This window comes from Bidens hawaiensis, unplaced genomic scaffold, assembly GCF_021521415.1.
Source record: "Bidens hawaiensis isolate Kalapana, Puna unplaced genomic scaffold, B.hawaiensis_p1.1 tig00002772_1, whole genome shotgun sequence".
Taxonomy (NCBI): domain Eukaryota; kingdom Viridiplantae; phylum Streptophyta; class Magnoliopsida; order Asterales; family Asteraceae; genus Bidens; species Bidens hawaiensis.
The window spans coordinates 2,676,755-2,696,903 of NW_027491150.1; the positions used below are offsets into that span (position 1 = coordinate 2,676,755).

General features: G+C 33.5%; 2 protein-coding genes across 2 annotated transcripts; both read left to right on the forward strand.

Moving 5' to 3' along the window:
- The first annotated feature begins 428 nt into the window (after nt 1-428).
- LOC143621115 (transcription factor MYB102-like) lies at nt 429-1,975 on the forward strand. The gene is made up of 3 exons (XM_077092633.1): nt 429-622; nt 734-863; nt 999-1,975. Exons 1-3 carry the CDS (start codon nt 490-492, stop codon nt 1,798-1,800), a joined length of 1,065 nt encoding a protein of 354 aa, XP_076948748.1. The 5' UTR covers nt 429-489; the 3' UTR covers nt 1,801-1,975.
- A 13,669-nt stretch (nt 1,976-15,644) lies between these two features.
- LOC143621196 (uncharacterized) lies at nt 15,645-20,023 on the forward strand. The gene is made up of 5 exons (XM_077092706.1): nt 15,645-15,879; nt 17,106-18,345; nt 18,773-19,033; nt 19,127-19,282; nt 19,839-20,023. The coding sequence occupies exons 1-5, from the start codon at nt 15,872-15,874 to the stop codon at nt 19,956-19,958; spliced, it is 1,785 nt and encodes a 594-aa protein (XP_076948821.1). The 5' UTR covers nt 15,645-15,871; the 3' UTR covers nt 19,959-20,023.
- Nucleotides 20,024-20,149: the final 126 nt, after the last annotated feature.

Consider the following 20,149-nt stretch of genomic DNA (forward strand, 5'->3'; position numbering starts at 1 on the left):
CTTCTAGCTCAACCAGATTATTTGTTCAAGATCCGTCATTGCATTCGTTAATATCGTTGCGAGTACTTGAGTATATATTCAAACCGTGATCCCATGATCACTCTATTGTTATATATTTTCCTTAAGCAATAAGCACCACCTTGACATATATGTAAAGTTACTAGAAGCTCAAAAGGCATTTGACTTTGTAAAACATTTATTGCCATAGATACACACACAGATACACACAAGTGTGTGTTTTACGTGTGCTTTTGTGTATGGCTTTAAAAGAGGGGACACGTCGCCATATTGATCAACAGCGGACGGCCACCGAACCCCCTTTGACTTCCACTTTTGTTTCTTGTCTCTTTCTCCTACCACATGTGTCTCTATATATATCACACACATTAACACATTAGTACATACACACTCAACATACATACATAACAATAACACTTTTTGGAAACAACAAACATACAATCAATTACATTACAAAACTTGATCAACATCATGGGAAGATCACCTTGTTGTGAAAAGAATGGTTTAAAGAAAGGTCCATGGACCGCGGAAGAAGATCAAAAACTTATTGATTACATTCAAAAGAATGGTTATGGAAATTGGAGAACTCTACCCGCGAATGCTGGTAAGTTCTTGAACTTATCGACTAGCGAAATCTTTTTCTTGTTTTACGGTTTTAAGGTTTTACCTATATGTGATTATTGATCATGTTGCGGTTCAATTTGATGGTGTGTAGGGTTACAAAGGTATGGAAAGAGTTGCAGGTTAAGATGGACGAATTATCTTAGACCAAATATAAAAAGAGGAAGGTTCTCGTTTGAAGAAGAGGAAACAATTATTCAGCTGCACCGTGTTTTAGGGAACAAGTATGTTACATAATTTACATTAGTTAGGTTATGAAAGCAACATTATATTAATTTATAGAAAGAGTTTTATTGAAGTTTTGAAATTTTGATATATGTCAAGAGTTGTCTAATCATTGATGTTTCGTGATTCGACAGGTGGTCTTCTATTGCTGCTCGATTGCCAGGAAGAACGGATAACGAGATCAAGAATTACTGGAACACACATATTAGAAAGAAGCTTCTTCGTATGGGAATTGATCCGGTCACACACACCCCTCGGCTTGATCTGCTAGACGTCTCATCTATTTTGAGCTCGTCCTTTTATAACTCGTCTCATGCAAACATGTTCGGGGTTCAACATCTTGTGAACCCTGACTTGTTCGTGAGATTAGCAGCTACACTCCTCTCGTCTCAACAGACCCAAAATAGCAACTTGGTTCAACAAAATGGTCAAGAAAACCAATTCGGACATCCGTATCAAGTTCAAGACAACAATCTACCCCAACTTCAAAACCAAGATCACCAAACACTAATTCAAGATATCCCTAGTGCTCCTTTGCAAAACACTAATTGTGCACCATATGCTAATGAATCTTCCCAACTCATGGAACCAAATGTTGACCAACTTCCTTCAAGTTTTTCCCATTTTGACCAGCAAACTTCCAATTTAAATGACTGGATAAACAATCTTGATAGCATTATTAATGCCAACGAAGGTTACCAACAACATATTATTGATCCTCAGTTAAATATGACCTCGAGCGACTTTGACGTCCCCATGCATTTACCGAACCTATCAACACCTTCATCAAGTCCGGCTTCTCTAAATTACTCAACCTCGAATTCAACTAGCTATGTTAACGGAAGCAGCACAGAAGATGATAGAGAAATTAGCAACTATAGCAACTTGTTCAAATATGAATATCAAGAAATCTTGGATCCTAATGTTTTTATGTAATTTTATGACTATATACATGATCATAAATCTAGAAGTTCTTTTCTTTTTTTATATATTCCTGCTTCTATTATTTTTGCTTCATTATATCAACATATATATTAAGTTCTTGTATTTATGTAGGTTCCCATTATTGATGATGTCTTTTATTTTATGTATATTTGATTGATGCTTTGTCAAATGTGGAAAGGTATAGTTTATTAATTCAACATGAAAAAGTTATTCAAAATTATCATACAATATTTAAACCAATTTGTAAAGTGAGAGTTGACTATGTAATTATGCATGATATCTTGAAGTTCACATAAGACCTCTCCAATGTTGGATCACTCTCACACTGCTCATTCTTTTGAGTCCTCTCTCCTTTACTTAAGCGAAACACAAAAACCGTCTAAACTAACAACACATAATTACCTTTTTTTTTCTATTAACGGCTTCTAATCTACTTATATAAATAAACCTTATGTAACTATACCTTACAGGAGTTTTAAACTCTCCACGCCACGAATAAAAGGCAAACGTTCAATCCTCATGAGATCCTTGAGGACACGATTACGTTCAATAGCGTTTATTGTTACACATAAGCACATAACAATTAATCAACTTAGTGTATATGCTTCTATCTTCCAAAAATATGAAATGTAATTGAGCTTATAGGGAAAAAAAAATATTGCATTATTTTTATTTCTATTAAATACCATTTTTAAAACCGTGAATCAATTAAAAACTGTCAATAATTGGTCTCCCGTTAGCGAATAAATAATCTTTTATTTATGGTCATCATTTGCTCCTACTTTTCCCTCTCAAATATAGAAAGTGTTACTTAAACAACACAATAAAATAATAAAACAAAAAATAAAGTGTAAAAAACGAAGACGTGTGTTTGGCACGAAAGAAGAAAGTCTTGGTGAAGCATTCAATCACAACACTCAAAACTCATTTATGTAACATGAATGAATTCTTAGGAGCGAAAATAACAAATTTTAAACTTTTGACTGAAATACAAATTTGAACAAACCACATGAATAAAAACCACAGTTCTCACATTTTTAAAATTTAGATATTTTTAGTGTGAATGCCCAGTGGGATAAACGATTTTAGTTGTTAACATGAGAGAATTGCCAGTGTTACGTGTGAAATAAGAAACCAAATCATTTATCTCGTTTGGTCATTCACACTATAAATATTAAATTTAAAAAAATTAATCAACAATTTGGTTTCTTATTTCCCAACGGTCAAATCCCGGCGACCTTGAGCCACAGCCCACTAGCAGTCGGTGTTACGTGTTCCATACAACCATCTGATTTTAAGGGGACTGCCGGCTTTAATGTTAAGTAAACATGAAAAGGGTTGATAAACTTTTTATGATGAGTTTTTTGTTCATGTAATGTACTAATTATTCTCTGGAGTCTTTATGGTCCTATTATATGTATCAATATATTTTTTTTAACATAAATTTAGTTAATATATAAATAAGTATATATACATATGTTGTTGCAATCTGTTCACCTTAAGTTTCGATATAACTTTTTAAAAATTTGGAACAGTGCCGAATTCGGGGGGGGGGGGGGGGGGGTTCTCCATTTAGCTTCGCTAGCGGCACTAAATATAAAACTCCGTTTTCAATATAAAACTTTATATCTTATGTATCTTCGTTTTATTTAGATAAAAATAAATAAATTGCAACACTATTTTGGTTATGCATAAAATAACGAACAATAAAAGTCATCAAAGGAAAATAAACACGTATAATAATTTAATAACTAAAGTCACGTCCCTTGATGTAATAAGAAAAAAAAAACTATACAAGTAAATTTATAGTAAAGAGTAAAATTCCTTGCATGTCCATGTAGATATGGTAATTAATTTTTTTTATGATCAACTATTAAATAATATGTTGTTATTTTTACCCGACTTCGATAGAAGATCATAGTTAAAAATTTATAACACAATAAGTTCTTTTCTTGTATAGTTTCTTGCTAGTCGTTCTCTAATGACATGTTGTATTTCAAACAAAAAAAAATAAAAAAAATAACCTTTTGATGGTCCTTTTCTATATTTTTTCTTCATTATTACCACTTATGATAATAAGTTTTTTTTAATTTTTGTAGGTTTCGTTATTGATGATGTGTTTTAGTTTGTATTAACTGTATCTGATTGATTTCGTTTATAAAAAAACCTACAATTTGACTGATTGATTGTTTGTCAAATATGTAAAGGTGTCGTTTATTAATTCAACATAAAATAATTAATATTTCCTATAAAGAATGCATTCTGTTAATAAAAAGAGACCAAAAAATCATAAAATATTTAGACCAATGTTTGTATCTTAGGCTGAGGGGTGTGGGGGGCGCGAGAGGGGGCGCGAGTGGGGGCGCCAGCCAATAATATTGTGACGTGTGGCAGAGAGAGAAACTTGATAAGATGGGTGTTGGTAGTGGTGCTCGCGCCCCGGGACATGGTGTGGAGGGGCGCGAGAGGGGGCGCGAGCGGTTTTTTTTTTTATTATTTTATAAATGTATTAAAAAAACGTATTATTAAAAAAACTCATAAATTATTTAAAAAAACACACATTAATTAAAAAAACACATTAATATCTAAAAAAAAAATTAAAGTTAACTTTAATTTTTTTTAATAAAAAACGAGTTAACTTATTATTTGTTATAATATAATCACCACCATTTTTAGTTTTATTTAAATACACGTTTGTCAACAGTGGGTAAAACGTTTAAAAAGAAATTTAGGGTCGGTTTTGTCTAATAAAAAACAATTCAAGATAACATTCATCTAATTATATATTATATAAAAAAAGAATAAGTTATCCCCTATGCATAAAAATATTAATCTTTATTAAATATTAAAACTTGTATTTGATATAGATATATATAGAGAAAAAAATTTTTTTTTTTAATAAAAAACGAGCCCAACGGCTCTATTCACGCATCCCAAGCCTCCTTCACGCCATTCCCAGCCGCTAGCCCATCCGCGCCTGCCTCTTTTTCCGCTCTCGCGCCCCTCTCGCGCCTCGGTGGTGTGGTGCTCGCGCCCCGGGGCGCGAGCGGAAGGGTTTTCGCGCCCCTTCTCGCGCTCCGCACCCCTCAGCCTTAGAGTTGACTATGCATGGTGATCTTGACAGATGTACGTTCACATATAATACGATTATCTTCTTCTATAGCATTTACTGTCACATACTTTATTTGCAAATATCATATCTAATTTCTTTGGTCCCAAAATGTTGCCATTCGTATATTTAATAGAAACATTCAACTGTTAATTCATTGTACCAAATTAAAACATGAAGATGATATTTTATTAAATATCTTGTAATCATCTTTTCTGTGTTCTTATATTATATAATTCATTAATATTACATAATATCTCATGAAATTTTAATTATTTCATACAATATCAGAATCTTGAGGTTCTTCCGGTTTTTTTCCTTTTATTTTTCTCGTCATGCATGCACACACGTTTTTCTTGACTTTACCAGTGCCTAGCCGTTTGACCATTGTTCAGCCACCATCGATCTTCTTTGATCACCCAAACATCACCGATCTTCTTTGATGCCGCTTGACCATGATTGATGATTCAACCCCCTTGTTTTATCCAATTACTTTTAAAAAATCTTGGTGCCATACTCTAATATTTTATTTCTTTTTAAATATTTTAATTTTTATATTATAATAAACTCACGTATTTAAGTAACCAACTAATCGAAGACGTTATATATATATTGGGGTGGGGGGGGGGGGTGCTTTTTTCGTTTGATAACAGTCATAGTGCACGGATTTGTTAGAGCAAGTTTGGACGTTGCGTGATACAAAAGAACAACAAAATGAACATATTTCGATACATTTTCGGTTAAACTACAATTTTATTTATATATTTAAAAGGTGTACCCTGTTGCAGATCGCGGGATATATAACCGTCCCCTTGTTTGTATAAACCTCATTAAAATTAGAAAAAAAAGTTTCTAGAGACAAATCTATTAACAAACTAACAAATTGCTAGAAGTAAAAACAAGGAAGGTAAGTGACTTATAATTAATATGTGGACCAAGCTTTACTTATATCAAGTCATATCCGAAGACCCCAACATTCTAGATTGAAACTACCTAGGTTTGGGCATGGTACATGTATCTAGAAAACAATGAAACATGTTTTTAACTACACTATGGTTTGTAAAGAAGGCGCACAACGACAATCTTTTTAAAACAAAAAAAGACATACCCTTCAAAGGTCATGAAATACACGTTTGATTGGACTAAAATAGTGTGATTTTATTATTATTATTATCATTATTTAAAACTACCGAATTAACCGTAAATTGGTAGTCATTTATTTTGTACCCTCGTTAAGTGCAATTAACCAAACCGAACTGAAAACTAACAAATAAACCGAACCGACTGGTTAATAAAATAGATCACCATAACTTCAGTTTCGGTTGTGGCATCGAGCCGAACCATCCACACCCTTATTATATACTTACTATATTTGTCTGCTTTTCAAAATATAATATAAACCAAGTAAAAAAAGAACATGAAAACCGAAACATCTTATCACAAAGACTTTGCATATACAATTTGGAAAAGCAAAGAAGAAAATGAAGTACACAATCATAACACTCAAAAACTATTTTTGTTAAATACTCTCTAAATGGGATTTTCACACTATAAATATTAAATATTTAAAAATTTATTTACATATTAATCTACAATTTGGTTTCTTATTTCCCAACAGTCAAATCCCGGCGACCTTGCAGCCACAGTCCACCGGCCGGCGTGACACAGATGGACACGTTTTACCTAAAGGCTAAAGATAACTTCCTTTTTAAGTAAACTTGAAAAAAAAAAAAAAAAAAAACTTTTACTTTTATTTTTCATGTGTTTGTATTTATGCAATTTGATTATTTTATTGGATAAGTAAAGTTTCCTTGAATGTCCTTGTAGATATGGCTATTGGCGATTTGGTCCTTGCACTAACAAAACAACATTCGTTAAATCCTTTTGTCGTTCGTTTCTTCTACATATTTGGCTAGTGTAGTTACGATACTCGGTGACCAAATGAATAAGTTTGACATTTTGGATAGTGGGACTAGTTCATCAAATATGTTATCGTCAAACATTGATTAAAGATGTTTTACGAACAAGGTTTAAAGTCCTTATGTGAAAATCGTTATGATAAACTATTTGTTATAGCTTCTAAGGCCAAGCGTCTTGGATTAATAATTAAAGGTCAAAGTGAAAATTACCAAAAGAATAAAATATATACAACGTTGGAATCAATTCAGGTAAATTAGTAGCTTATGCTAATATCATGTATATGCTTAAATATTAGTACTTTCAAGTTTCATCACAAAGTGAGAGGTCTAATACATGAAAACTTTATTGTGTAATCTAGGTGTGTTAATTCTGACACAACATGAATACAATCAAGCTTTTGGTCGTAAGTCTAACCCGTTTAATAAAAATTCACGTTAAATATTTAACATTTAACTTGTTTAAGTAAAGCATCTAACAGATTGAAAGTAATGTGAACTTGAACTCTTTTTTAACAACGTTTGAACCCACCCTCAATACCTGAATGAGTCTTTCTAAGACAGGATATCAACCATCCATATTGGTGTTAACCTTGCAGACCTAACTCACTCAAAAACACCATGAAGCCTAAAACATAACCTTCATGTCATTTGACCAGAATGCCAATTGCAATGTGAACAAGAACTATCGAAGAAAGTTTGCCTAGATCTTTTAAGGTTCAAAAGTGAGAAACTCATAAATATTAGAGGTCACATCTGCAATTTAATAAAAATGTATAAACTTCAACTCACACACGTGTCATCCTTGTAGTGGCGGACACGGTTTGTGTGTGCTTTAATTTTAAAACATGTGACATTTTGAGCTTTCCTTAATTGTCACAACTGTCACGTCATCAAAGGTGACACCTGGTTCATTTGATTGACATCTGGTGGACCCCTAGCAAATTAGAACCTTACAATTTTAGACATAAAATCAACCATTGGCTGCTGGATAACTATCATCCAATTTCCACACGAACCATACAACAAAATTCCACACCCAGTTGTAATAACAGGGTTTTATAACGACATCCGTTATGAAATATGTGAAATACGAAATGCTTGTTGGTAATTTCGGACTCGGTCGATACACTTGAGAGATCATTGTTGACAAGTAGGTTATAATTTATTATGAATTTTATTGTGTTGTAATTAAGATTGGTAATGTTTTGGTTAATATTCAGTTAGGGTTAGTTTATATAAACCGAGTTACTGGTAGACATTATAGAACATATGAGATATAATCGAGTTATGGTTTAAATGTTTCATAAGCTATTGTATAAGGTTTTTTTAGTTAGATTTGTTCTATAATATATTTAGAGTTATTCAATACTCGTTTGTGTGTGTTTTCGTTTTGATGAGTTAATTCGTTCTAGAATTGCTATCAAGAAGATCCCCACAGCCCTTTTAAAAAATCAGGTGTCGGTATTTACATCGACCGAGTTTGGATTATGTAGATGAGTTATTGGAATCGGGTTTTTTGAATTATATTTTTTTGATTATAATAATAGTGAGATTAGTTTATATTGTGAGTTCTTCATTAATTATTGATTGTCAATCTTGAATGCTAACGTAGTCGTTAAGTAACCGTCACATAGGTAATTTGGGTTTTACATTTCACAATAAGAATATGTGTTGTGATGGGGTGAAATATGAAAAAAGAGATTAAAAATGGGTATATTATTGATTGATAGTTAAAAAATAAACGACCCTCTCTTGCACTTGTTATGAGCCTGAAATCTACTCTTTCACGCCCATTTGTGGTGATGTAGATCGAGCTCCTGAACTGTTGAGGTTGTGAGACTGAGCACACTGTCGCATTCGTATGTACGATGTACCATAATAGATGGACTAAGATTAAGGTGTTGTTTGGTTTATAACTGAATTGGAACCTGGTAATAACTGTGGATAACCATATAATATATATAATATAGTTAGAAACAATAAATATTTGTGATTATAAAAGAATATATAGTGCAATTTTTGAAGTAAAGAGATTGGAAATTACCTATTGAATATCTACATAGCATTGGTTTATAAATATTTTGTTATGTTCATTTGATTTGATGGGATTTGACCAATCAACTGGGTAAATAGCTTTTGTAATGCAAAACCCTGTTAATGACAACAACATTGGCGACTAAGGAGTTGAATTTTGAGCGAATGGTTGCTTCAATAATTGTTTTTTCTTCACTCATTATGAAAATACTTATCATACGGTGGTGTTGTTGGGTAAGCTAGATTTTAGTAACCCAAACAATAATTTATTAGTCGATAATAATCCGTACATATAATCTGACCAATACCACTCATAACTCACTTTTGTTAACATTAATTAGTCGAAACAATTTATTAGTCAAAATTGATCAGCCATCGTTTTTTCGATGAAAATATTTAGAAAACTTTGGCATAAAGTTAGGATGTTACAACATTAATCCTATTAGTTGTCCACTAGCAAAAGACAACCAAAATTGTGAAGGTTCAAATAATGGTGAGTTTGACAATCAGACTAAATTAATGTCTTAGAACAATCAATGCAAAGTAATTGACTAAACTAGTCATCATGTGAGCATGATATCATGTAAAGGGACCATTTGCATTAAGTTTTAAGTCCATACAACTACATAGATCTAAACATACTCACAATGAGTGGTTTAGAAACAGGATAAAGTCTTTTTTCTCTAGAACACAATATTCTTCATGCTTTGTTGTATCAAAGAGACATGTGAGTAAAGGTCTAAATGTCTAATGGTAGCATTAAAGTTAAGCTTATGGATGAGACCAGCAATTATAATTTTTGCTAGTTTGCTACAAAAAGTAGTGATAGGGGATGGTATAGACGGCTCCATTGAAAGGGGTTTAATGGATCCGCACACAGATAAACAAGCCATTAGCTCATCGCATGAGGTGGGCTCTCGCGATTAACCTCCAGCGTAAGAATAAGTTAGTTGTTCTTATAAAAGTATAAACGAAGTAAGAAGAGAATAGTGAGAGAGACGGGTTAGAATGTGATGCGTTGGATGCCAAAAGACATCACTTCTTTGACCGAACATGTCCTTTACGAGTGGATTGATGCATCTAACAAGGTAAAGAGTACAAATGGAGAGGCAAATAACTATTACATATTCATCAAGACTTTTTCTTTTAAATTCTAATAGCATGTCTAGATGAAATTGATTAATGATTATTAGCCCCAAGTTTTTGATATTCCCAAATGCTTGCCAATGAGCTATGGTGGAATGGTTATTAAGAACCCATGTTCGATTCCTGACCCTCATCATTTAGTTTCGACGACACAAGGTGATGATGTGAGAATACTGGACGAATAGAATTATCTAATCAATCACTATTGAATAAACAACCCCATTACATAGGGGAGACTACAAAGAGATAATCACAAATCAATTTAAACTAATAAACGAAATCTCCAAATCTATTCTATTCATAAATAAATATGTATTTCTATTTATCCTCTAATAAGTAGGTGACGTTCACTAGCTAGATCATAAAACTGAACAAGTTTAATCTCACCATACCGTCGTGTATTCGGCAAGTGTTCACAAGTATTAGCCTTAGGTCAGGATTTTCCCCGGATCATAAGGCGAGTGTATCCTGACGTGATGAATTTTATCAGTACCTCATCTGAAAGATTCGTTAGCCGTTACAAAAAAAAAAGGTGAAAAACAATATAATAGTCATTAAAGTGAGATTATATATCTAAAAACTAAAAAGGAAATTAAATTCAAAGGATAATGTGTAGCGGTTCTTTTGACCAAACCACCGTCCCGGCGGGAGAATACAACTTACACTAACATCGCTTTCCGTCGCCGACCGCCCAAAGAAAAAAAGGTGATATTCAAAAGTTGGCTTATGTCTTGTCTTTCCATTTATATAATTAACAAAAATGTTTTCTTTATTCTTTTTTCCTAATTTCAAAAATTATTTTTTGAATTTTTCTTTGTCCTCTTTTTGCTTTTTTTAATTTTCCAACTTTTTGTGTTTTCATACTTTGATGATTCCTTGTGGCAATGATGAATTACTTTTTAAAATAATCATGAGGTTTTTAGTTTAAATATAAATATATTTTATTAAATGTGTGCTTTAAAACTCATATTTTAAATTTTAAGACCAATAAGAACAAGATATAAACATATCATAGATTATGTGATGTTAGTAGTATGTTACGTCCTAATAATGGTCGGGCTTGAATGTCGGGTTCAGTTGTTACCAGTGCTCCTAAACAACTCTCATCATAGATACAAACTGCAATATGTAAATAAACTCGTTGGAAACTTAGAAGGTGAGTAGAGGCAAAGCTTTGAGAAACACCCATTAACGCTGAATTCAGTGATTTATACAAGATAAGCATGTATGTAAGTAAAAACATATAGATATATAAAAGATACAAACGGTTTTTCATAAATAGATCAGTCATCAAAAAGCTTATAAAGTTATATAAATGATACAGTCAATTATTCATAAATAGATTGGTCATCGAGCCAATCATCTTACTTGTTCATTGGCCGAACTCTAGTACAACAAACATACTCGGTATAAATAACTCGTATACCACTATTAGAATTCGTAAGCTTAAACTATTATATTTTCTTACATGTTATCAAGCTAGTTTAAAAAAGACATGTGACTTTTATGACAATGATTCGAACACAATAATATGTATTATTTATAATTTTGAGCTTCTATCACGCATAAATGTTTTCACATGTATACATGTCTAAAAACACTTAGGTTGAAAATATTAAATGAAAATATTAACATCATATATATGAATTGTTGATGCTTTCGGGGAAACTTTGTGATCGAAGGCTTTTAATCTGATATCAATGGATGTATATTGTTGTGCGAGTCTCCCCTTTACCCTCGCCGCGCTTGTTTGTGCATGAGTGGATGCGACATGTGAGTCAGAGTGCGACCTTTAAGGAAACAATATCTAAGTACTTTATATATGATACTCTAAGGTTATTTCTGTATCTTTTTCCTAAGGTTTCGATCATCGATATATCATTCATTCTGAATTTGTTTCAGAAACAATTTAATTCTTTGTGAAATTCTCACATAGTAAAATACAAATCTAGTCAAATCTTTATAATTTTATATGTATAATCATTATTGTATACAATTATTTTATTTAGTGGGTAGAAAAACACAAATTCGACTTGATAACATGACTCATCCTTCACTATTATTTGCCAAACATTTTATATCTTGAAGAAAACAAAACCGGGCTCAACAAAGATTTGTGTTTATCTCAATTTTACCAAATTTCAAATGCTACAATCATAATTTTGTAGACTTAAAAGTTTAATGCAGTAAAGCTAGTTTATAAAAGGACTTGTGACTTTTATGACAATGATTCGAACACATTAAAATAAATTAATAAATTTAAACTTCTTGCATGAATGTTTTCACATGTATACATATCTAAAAGAACATAATTCAAATATTATTTTTTATATTATGAGGTGAGGTGACATCATATATATGAATTAATTGTTGGTGCTTTTAGGATTCTTTGGAGAAGGTAGGCAAGAAGCCAAGAAGTGGTAAATATATTTGTTTGGAAACTAATATAGCATTAGATTCGATTCACTCTTGTATATGTTCCTTTATTGTCACGTAATTTTCTATAAATTTATTTTTATTTCACTAAATTTCTGTTTTTATAACATAGAATTAATGTTGGATGAATTAGGACAATCCAAATTACTCGGTAAGTTGTATATAATAAACATGTTGTGCATTAGTTAATCCAAATCCAATTGCTAAAGTACGTTACTATTAAACATTTATACCGGTTGTAACTTGTAATAATCTAATCAACGATCTTGCAAAATTAGTTTATATTCTTCTAATCCCTCACCGTTTTTTCAAATGATCGTTTGAGAATTAATGTTAGGATGGTAAACCATAACACCCCCCCCCCCCCCCACCCACCCACCCACCACCACCACACACACACATTTCAAACAACTGTTTGCAATATAGAATCTCAACTCGTAGTATCCTACTTTTCTAGCGCCAGTTTGAGAATTTGTCAAACGGCCATTTGAGTTTGGGGTGCGAAATTTGACTTTGGAGAATTGGAGGTGACTTAGAAATAGTAAAACTCTAAAAAGGGACCACAATGGGAAATAACTAGCTAGAAATTTGCAAGTTATGCAAAGTATATAACATTATCATCATCGTACTCAGTAAATTCCATCATTAGCAAATTATGGTAGGGTCTGAGCTTTGCTCTTTGTGGGATTACAAAGTATATAACATGTTATTAATATATATTTCATGCAAATAAGGTATGATTATGTGAAAGAAAAGACTATTATAAAGACTAACAATAGCAAGGGTCACCAAAATTCGCATCGGCTAGTATAAATAATATGTATTTATATAATTAGGCATATTTTTTACCAAGTTGCTGAGAAATGTGACATTTTGGATTGTAGTTTTGAAGTGAATGCTTTGACAAATTTTAGATGATAGCCGCCACTTTTCTATTCATATACTTTGTCAAATAACGAAGTTAGTATCGTAAGTTATTTTTAGTATTAGCTAGATAGTTGATGTATATAGAAACTGAGAAAAAAGAAAAAGAATTAACAATAGTTATGACTTGTAGTGAACTTATGAGTTATGAGTATGATACATAATAACATAAATTGTTAGGCTGACTCATTTAAGGTGAGTTTTATGAGTTATTTTTTTTTATTAAGTGTGATACATGTTTTGTATATAAGTATATCCTAAATGTGTGTATCAAAGTGTATCATGAATCCTCATATGTAATTTGTAAGAAGTTTTTATCATGTATGAGAATAAACGTGAGATTTACACTTGATTTTAAAAGTGTTTATGATATATTGATCCCGGTTATTGATAACCATGATATAATCTATGACCCGGTATATATGGTACAATACATAGAAAGAATGTCTCTTGGAGATAAAATTCAAAAATAATTACAGTCAATACTATCATATGCATTAATATTCTCTCGTTGTTCGAATGAGTGGTAATAGGATGAACGCTCAGAGTGGATCGGAAATTCCGGTACATGAGACGCGGTAGACCCTTGGAGACATGTATGGTACTTTACTAAGACCCTTGTAGACACCGGCATGAAGCATGACCATTTTCAGTTAGAGGGGGGGGGGGGGGGGGCACAAAACCCAGTTCCAGACCCAACTCGAAACCAGTATACCCTACCCATGGGTATGAACAAAGTTTTAGTTTCTCAGAGAAACTATACTTGAATTTGGAACATAACCTGTTCCTCTTTGATACGCTCAATACCCGGACCCAACCCAGTCAAAACCTAATAGAAAATCGCAAAAGCGGTCAAAAACTTAACCATACCTGTAACTGAATCCTACCTACATCGTTTGACTTTGTTGACCAAACTCGAAACCGGTTCCGGAAAAAACACAGTTTACCCACCTCTAGTTTCAGTCCACTAATAAAATAAACTGAACTATAGCTTTGGGCTCTCAAGTTTTCAGGGCCCTTTATATATGTATATGTTAATTTGTTATTGCCTATTGGGGAGTTTGGGCCAGCTCTTAATTTTTTCCACAGCCCATAGGCCCAGTGACTAGTTCACGATTCGCTTGAACTCAGTCACTACTTCACTAGGTTTGATGAATTTGCAAGACTTCAATATATCCGATAATTGGCTAATCGTTTTTGTAAGAACAATAATTGTGATGACATGGACTTGTTAAAAAAGTTAGTTGAATTATATATGAAGTTAAGTATATTATATAAAACTAAAACCGAATTCATAGACACACAATTTAATGTTGTAAAATGTCAAATTCATATTGTACTAAAAACAAAATGTAACAAAATACACTTGTGTTGGTTCCTCCACTTTTTTTAACATCAACTTTTTTTTATCTACTACAAGACTTAAACCATATCATTTGAGATGAATTTCACCTTGATACCATTGAGCTATACAGTCCTAAGCTACTCAATTGATATCTGTATCACGTTTAAATTAGTCTTATATGATTCCTTTCAACATATTTAACTAGACACTTTCCGTAAGTAGCAAACATATTTTTCGGCTACATAAACCAATGATGAGATCACACCATCCCGTTCAGCAATCAACAAGTCAATATAAGAAGAAAATCCACACAACCTTCTTACGCCCTGCTTGCGGTGCGCGCATATAATGTATATATGTGTGAACCCTCGGGTGGGCAAAAGTAAAATTGCACTAATTTTGACGTTATTTTACTAATCTCGTGAAAATAACGTTAAAAGTGGCGGAAGGTTAATCAGGCATCATGTGGTGGCGTTGATAGCCGAAAGACAAGGACACATGCACCGATCAGCCGGTGTCCCGATGATTGAGTGCTATGTGCCTTATGTCCAAGGCTTGATGCAAAACTACTATCGAGCCGGGGGGCAGCCTCTCTATTCCTATGGGATAGAGGTAAGGCTGTCTACATCTTACCCTCCTCAGACCCTACCATAGCATTGCTATTGGTGGGATATACTGAGTACGATGATGATGACGATGATCATATCTGGTAGCATAAACTATTATAATAATATTAATTATTAAATACAATTTTATATTTTTTGAAACAACCACGTTCTTGTGTGTTAGACCATCGCATTTCTCACTTTCATCTGATTAAACTATATTATCTTAACCGGATCATGCTTGCTTCGGTTATTTTTTAAAACTTTTTTGATAATATATTAGTAGTTATAGAACTTGCTTAAAAAAACAAACAAACCCCTTTAACAAGAAAAGGGTTTCCAATTGCATATGATATTATTAATAATAATATTATAACGACCGCCATTGATGATCTAAGCTGAAGCTTGAAGCTTGAATTGAATGTGTGTGTTGTGTGGTCAAATGATCAACAACGGTATTCGAATCTGTAGAAGATGCTCGCAGCTCACATCCTGCACGTATTATTATTATTATTATTAGCCCTAATTTATAATTATTCTCGCTATGTCAAGGTCATATTTTTATGCTTCCATATTGTTAGCTTTACATATTAGTATTATTGTGCAATACCTGTTTGTTGATTTACTTATGAATTAATTAAGCTAGTGTTTGCTTCAGAATATGTTGTATTCAACTATTCATTGTGATTTGTGAGTTTATATTATGTGCATTAGCTAGCTAGTTACCTTGAATTTATGTCTTTGTTATCTAGTATTACTGGGCCATGAAATGTGCGTGACTGACGAGTAACCGGCGCCCGTTACACATTGAGCGAGTGCTGGGTTATGTGTCTGATGCTAAACCCGTTCTGACCCGAACATTTTGGAAAGGAATTTTAGTCAAATTATTTGAATTTTCTTTAGTTATGATTTGTGTGCCGATTGTTAACCGACTCATTCTGGCCCGAAGCATTTTCGTTGCACGTGCATCCCCGGTGACTAAACCTGTTTCGACCCGAACATTTTGGAACTGTGAAATACTTTAAACGAAGGAATTGTAGTCGAATTATTTGAGCTTTCTTTAGTTATGATTTTTGTTCCAGCTAAACCAACTCATTCTACCCGAACCCGTTCCGACTTTGAACCAAAATAACCCTTTTTTGAATATGCCCATTCCGACCCGAACATTTTGGAACTGTGAAATACTTTAAATGAAGGAATTTTAGTTGAAATTTTATTTAGTTATGATTTTTTTTGCCTATTGTTTAAACCAACTCATTCTGACCGGAACCCGTTCCGACTTGAGCCAAAAACAACTTTTTTTGAATCTACCCATTTTGACATGAACCCATTTTGACTCATAACCTGAATCCACCCGACCCAACCTGTTTGCCAGGCCTATGTTCAATATAATGAGATTTTGAACATCGTGTTGGTCATTCTGACCGTTTTCACAAGTCGGTGAATGTGGAAGGACCGAAGGACCTAAGTTGGTCAAGTTGGTTTGGTTTCCTAATTATATTATGGTAATATCTTGGTCACCAAGTTAGGGTTAGATTATAAATATAGGGCTTGGTTAGAGGCTTTAGACGAGCGATCAACAAAGAATTATTGTAACGAGTTTTTGAGTCCGTTTTCTCTGACATCATTCAAGGGAGTTGCTCTATCCCTTGATAAGATAAACTCCTTATGAATTAGAGACTTTGATTGAATGATTTTAATGCTATTTCATAATGTAAATCACTCTCCATAGTTTTTAAGTTCGGTAACACTAATCTTTTATTATATAACAAATGCAGGCTCCTGGCAGTCAGAAACTTTAAAAGATACGTGCAATCGGTTCGATCAAAGAACAGTAGAATTCAATACAGAGACAACAAACATGTGCCAGTTGGTAGAAACAGTCTATATTCATCCCCGAGAAATTATTCCGTTGTTCCAACCAATAATAGAATAGCAAATCATGCTCAAAACGCTTGGAGAACAATTTCCCAAAATTCATCGCACAATGTGAATTCTTTTCCGTCCTTAAGTAAGATTTCACAAGCGTTTAGTTTAGCAACAACCCGCTCGTATTTCATTATTCCTGGTATTTGTGCGTATGTAAGCGGGAAGGCTGCATTTGCACAAACAGGGAAAAATCTTGAATATATTCAGCCTACAAGTACTCTTTACACGCATGCAGAAAACGGACACGCATTCTTGGTTTCATCAGTTATTTCAGTATACGAAAGTGCGATATTAATAATCCGAGCTATATATTTAGCGATATTATTCTCCCCCACGATAGCAACAGCCCCATTTGCAGCGTATTTTGGTACCTCGTCAAGAAAAAACTGGCTACGCCTTGTAAGACGTACGTTAGAGATCGCGGGTCCTGCTTTTATAAAATGGGGTCAATGGGCAGCTACGCGACCCGATCTTTTTCCTCGGGACCTGTGCACTGAACTTTCTAGACTTCACTCGCAAGCACCCGAACATAGCTTTTCCTACACGCGAAAGACAATTGAGAAGGCTTTTGGTCGTAAAATTCATGAAATTTTTGATCATTTTGAGGAGATTCCGGTAGCTTCGGGAAGCATTGCTCAAATTCATCGAGCGGTTTTGCGATACACGTATCGTGGTAAACAGATAAAGCCTTTAACAGTTGCTGTGAAAGTTAGACATCCGGGAGTCGGTGAATCGATTAGAAGGGATTTTGAGATTATTAATGTAGTTGCAAAGGTTTCAAAATTTATACCCACTTTAAAATGGTTGAGATTGGATGAAAGTGTGCAACAATTTGCGGTATTTATGATGTCTCAAGTGGATCTTGCTCGTGAAGCTGCTAACTTGAGCCGGTTTATTTACAATTTTAGAAGATGGAAAGATGTTTCGTTCCCGAAACCGGTTTATCCACTTGTGCATCCTGCAGTTTTGGTTGAAACTTTTGAGCAAGGAGAGAGTGTTGCGTATTATGTTGATGAACTTGAAGGAAACGAACGGCTTAAAAGTTCTCTTGCTCATATCGGGACTCATGCACTTTTAAAGATGCTTTTGGTATGACTTTTGTTTGCTTGCATGTTTGTTTATGTTCGGTCGTTAACAGTGAACGGTTCATGAACGTAAACGAATGAACATAACTGAACAAAGCTAAAAACGGTTAAAATAAAGGGAAGAGTATGTTGAGCCTAAAACGTTAATAAAACTAGACAATTTGTAATGAACTAGAAAGTTTTTAAATGAATATATTAATGAACGTAAACAAGCAAACTTAAAAAAAATGTAAACTAACATGAATGAACGAAAATGAACAAACATTCATGAACATAAATGAACAAACATTCATGAACATAAATGAACAAAGTTTTGTGTTCATGTTCGATCTTTTATTAACGATTCACGAACTGTTCATTGAACGTTCGGTTCGCTTACAGGTGTGATCATATGTTAATTAAATCTAAAATCCTAATTTTTGTTGTTTCAGGTTGATAACTTCATTCATGCAGACATGCATCCTGGAAACATTCTAGTACGAAACAAAACATCTCGTAAAAGGATATTCAAATCAAAGCCACATCTTGTATTTCTTGATGTGGGAATGACTGCTGAACTTTCAAGTAACGATAGAATAAATTTAATAGAATTTTTCAAAGCGGTCGCTCGTAGAGATGGTTCCACTGCAGCAAAATGCATGTTAAGTCTGTCAAAGAAACAGAATTGTCCAAATCCTCAAGCGTTTATTAAGGTAATGTGAATTTTTTTTATTTGTATGATATACTGTTTTAGACTTTTAGTAGATAGAAACTGTTTTTAATCTTGGGACTTTTTATGTTGATAGGAAGTGAAAGAATCATTTGATTTTTGGGGTACTCCAGAAGCAGATATTATTCACCCTGCGGATGCAATGCATCAGTTGTTAGAGCAAGTGAGACGTCATCGGGTCAATGTGGATGGAAATGTATCTACTGTCATGGTCACCACTTTGGTTCTCGAGGTATATTGTTATTTTTTTTCATTTGTATGTGGATTTTAATACAAAAGTCTAGAATAAGAAACGGAATGGAAGTTTGGTATGTTTTGCGAATGCATGATTTCTTCTTGTAGGCATAGTGCATTCGTTACAAACACGTTTAGGTATAAACGGGATGGGTCCATGGGTTAAACGGGCTAAAAATAGCACAAAGTTATTTTTAATGGATGCACCTAAGGTTGTAAACGAACAAGAACAAAATACTATGTCCTTTTTAGTTAAATGAATGAACACGAACATATGTTTCCTACGTTTACTCACATTCGTTAATGTATGTAAGCTTTCTGTTAATGCTTGTCTATTTCCATATATATAGAGGTTGTTTTATACAACAATTTTAAGTAGAAAACTATGAGCACCTGTACCTTTTGCTTCAACTGTGATACATATGACGGCTGTGTGACCGCTCACTTCACTCTCGTACTATCCTTATTATCTGTCAAGAACTATGTAGAACCGGTCTGTGGTTCTCTGTGAAATTTGGTTATGTATTAAAGACATCCCCATGTTTCTGCTGCAGGGTTGGCAGCGGAAGCTGGATCCAGATTATGATATTATGCACACCCTACAAACTTTGTTACTGAAAGAAGATTGGGCGAAGTCATTAACCTACACAATCGAGAGACTAATGGCTCCATAATCACTCGCTTTTAGTCTCCCCCGAAAACGGTAGATGGGTTCTTGTTTTGAATGGGTTGATGCGCATGGGTTCTTGTTTTGAATGGGTTGACGCGCAAACACTTACGACATAATTAGATAGACTTGTGATTTCAAGTGTAATTAGTTTTTGCATCATGACAAAAGCAATATAATTCAATTTTGGTACTTTTA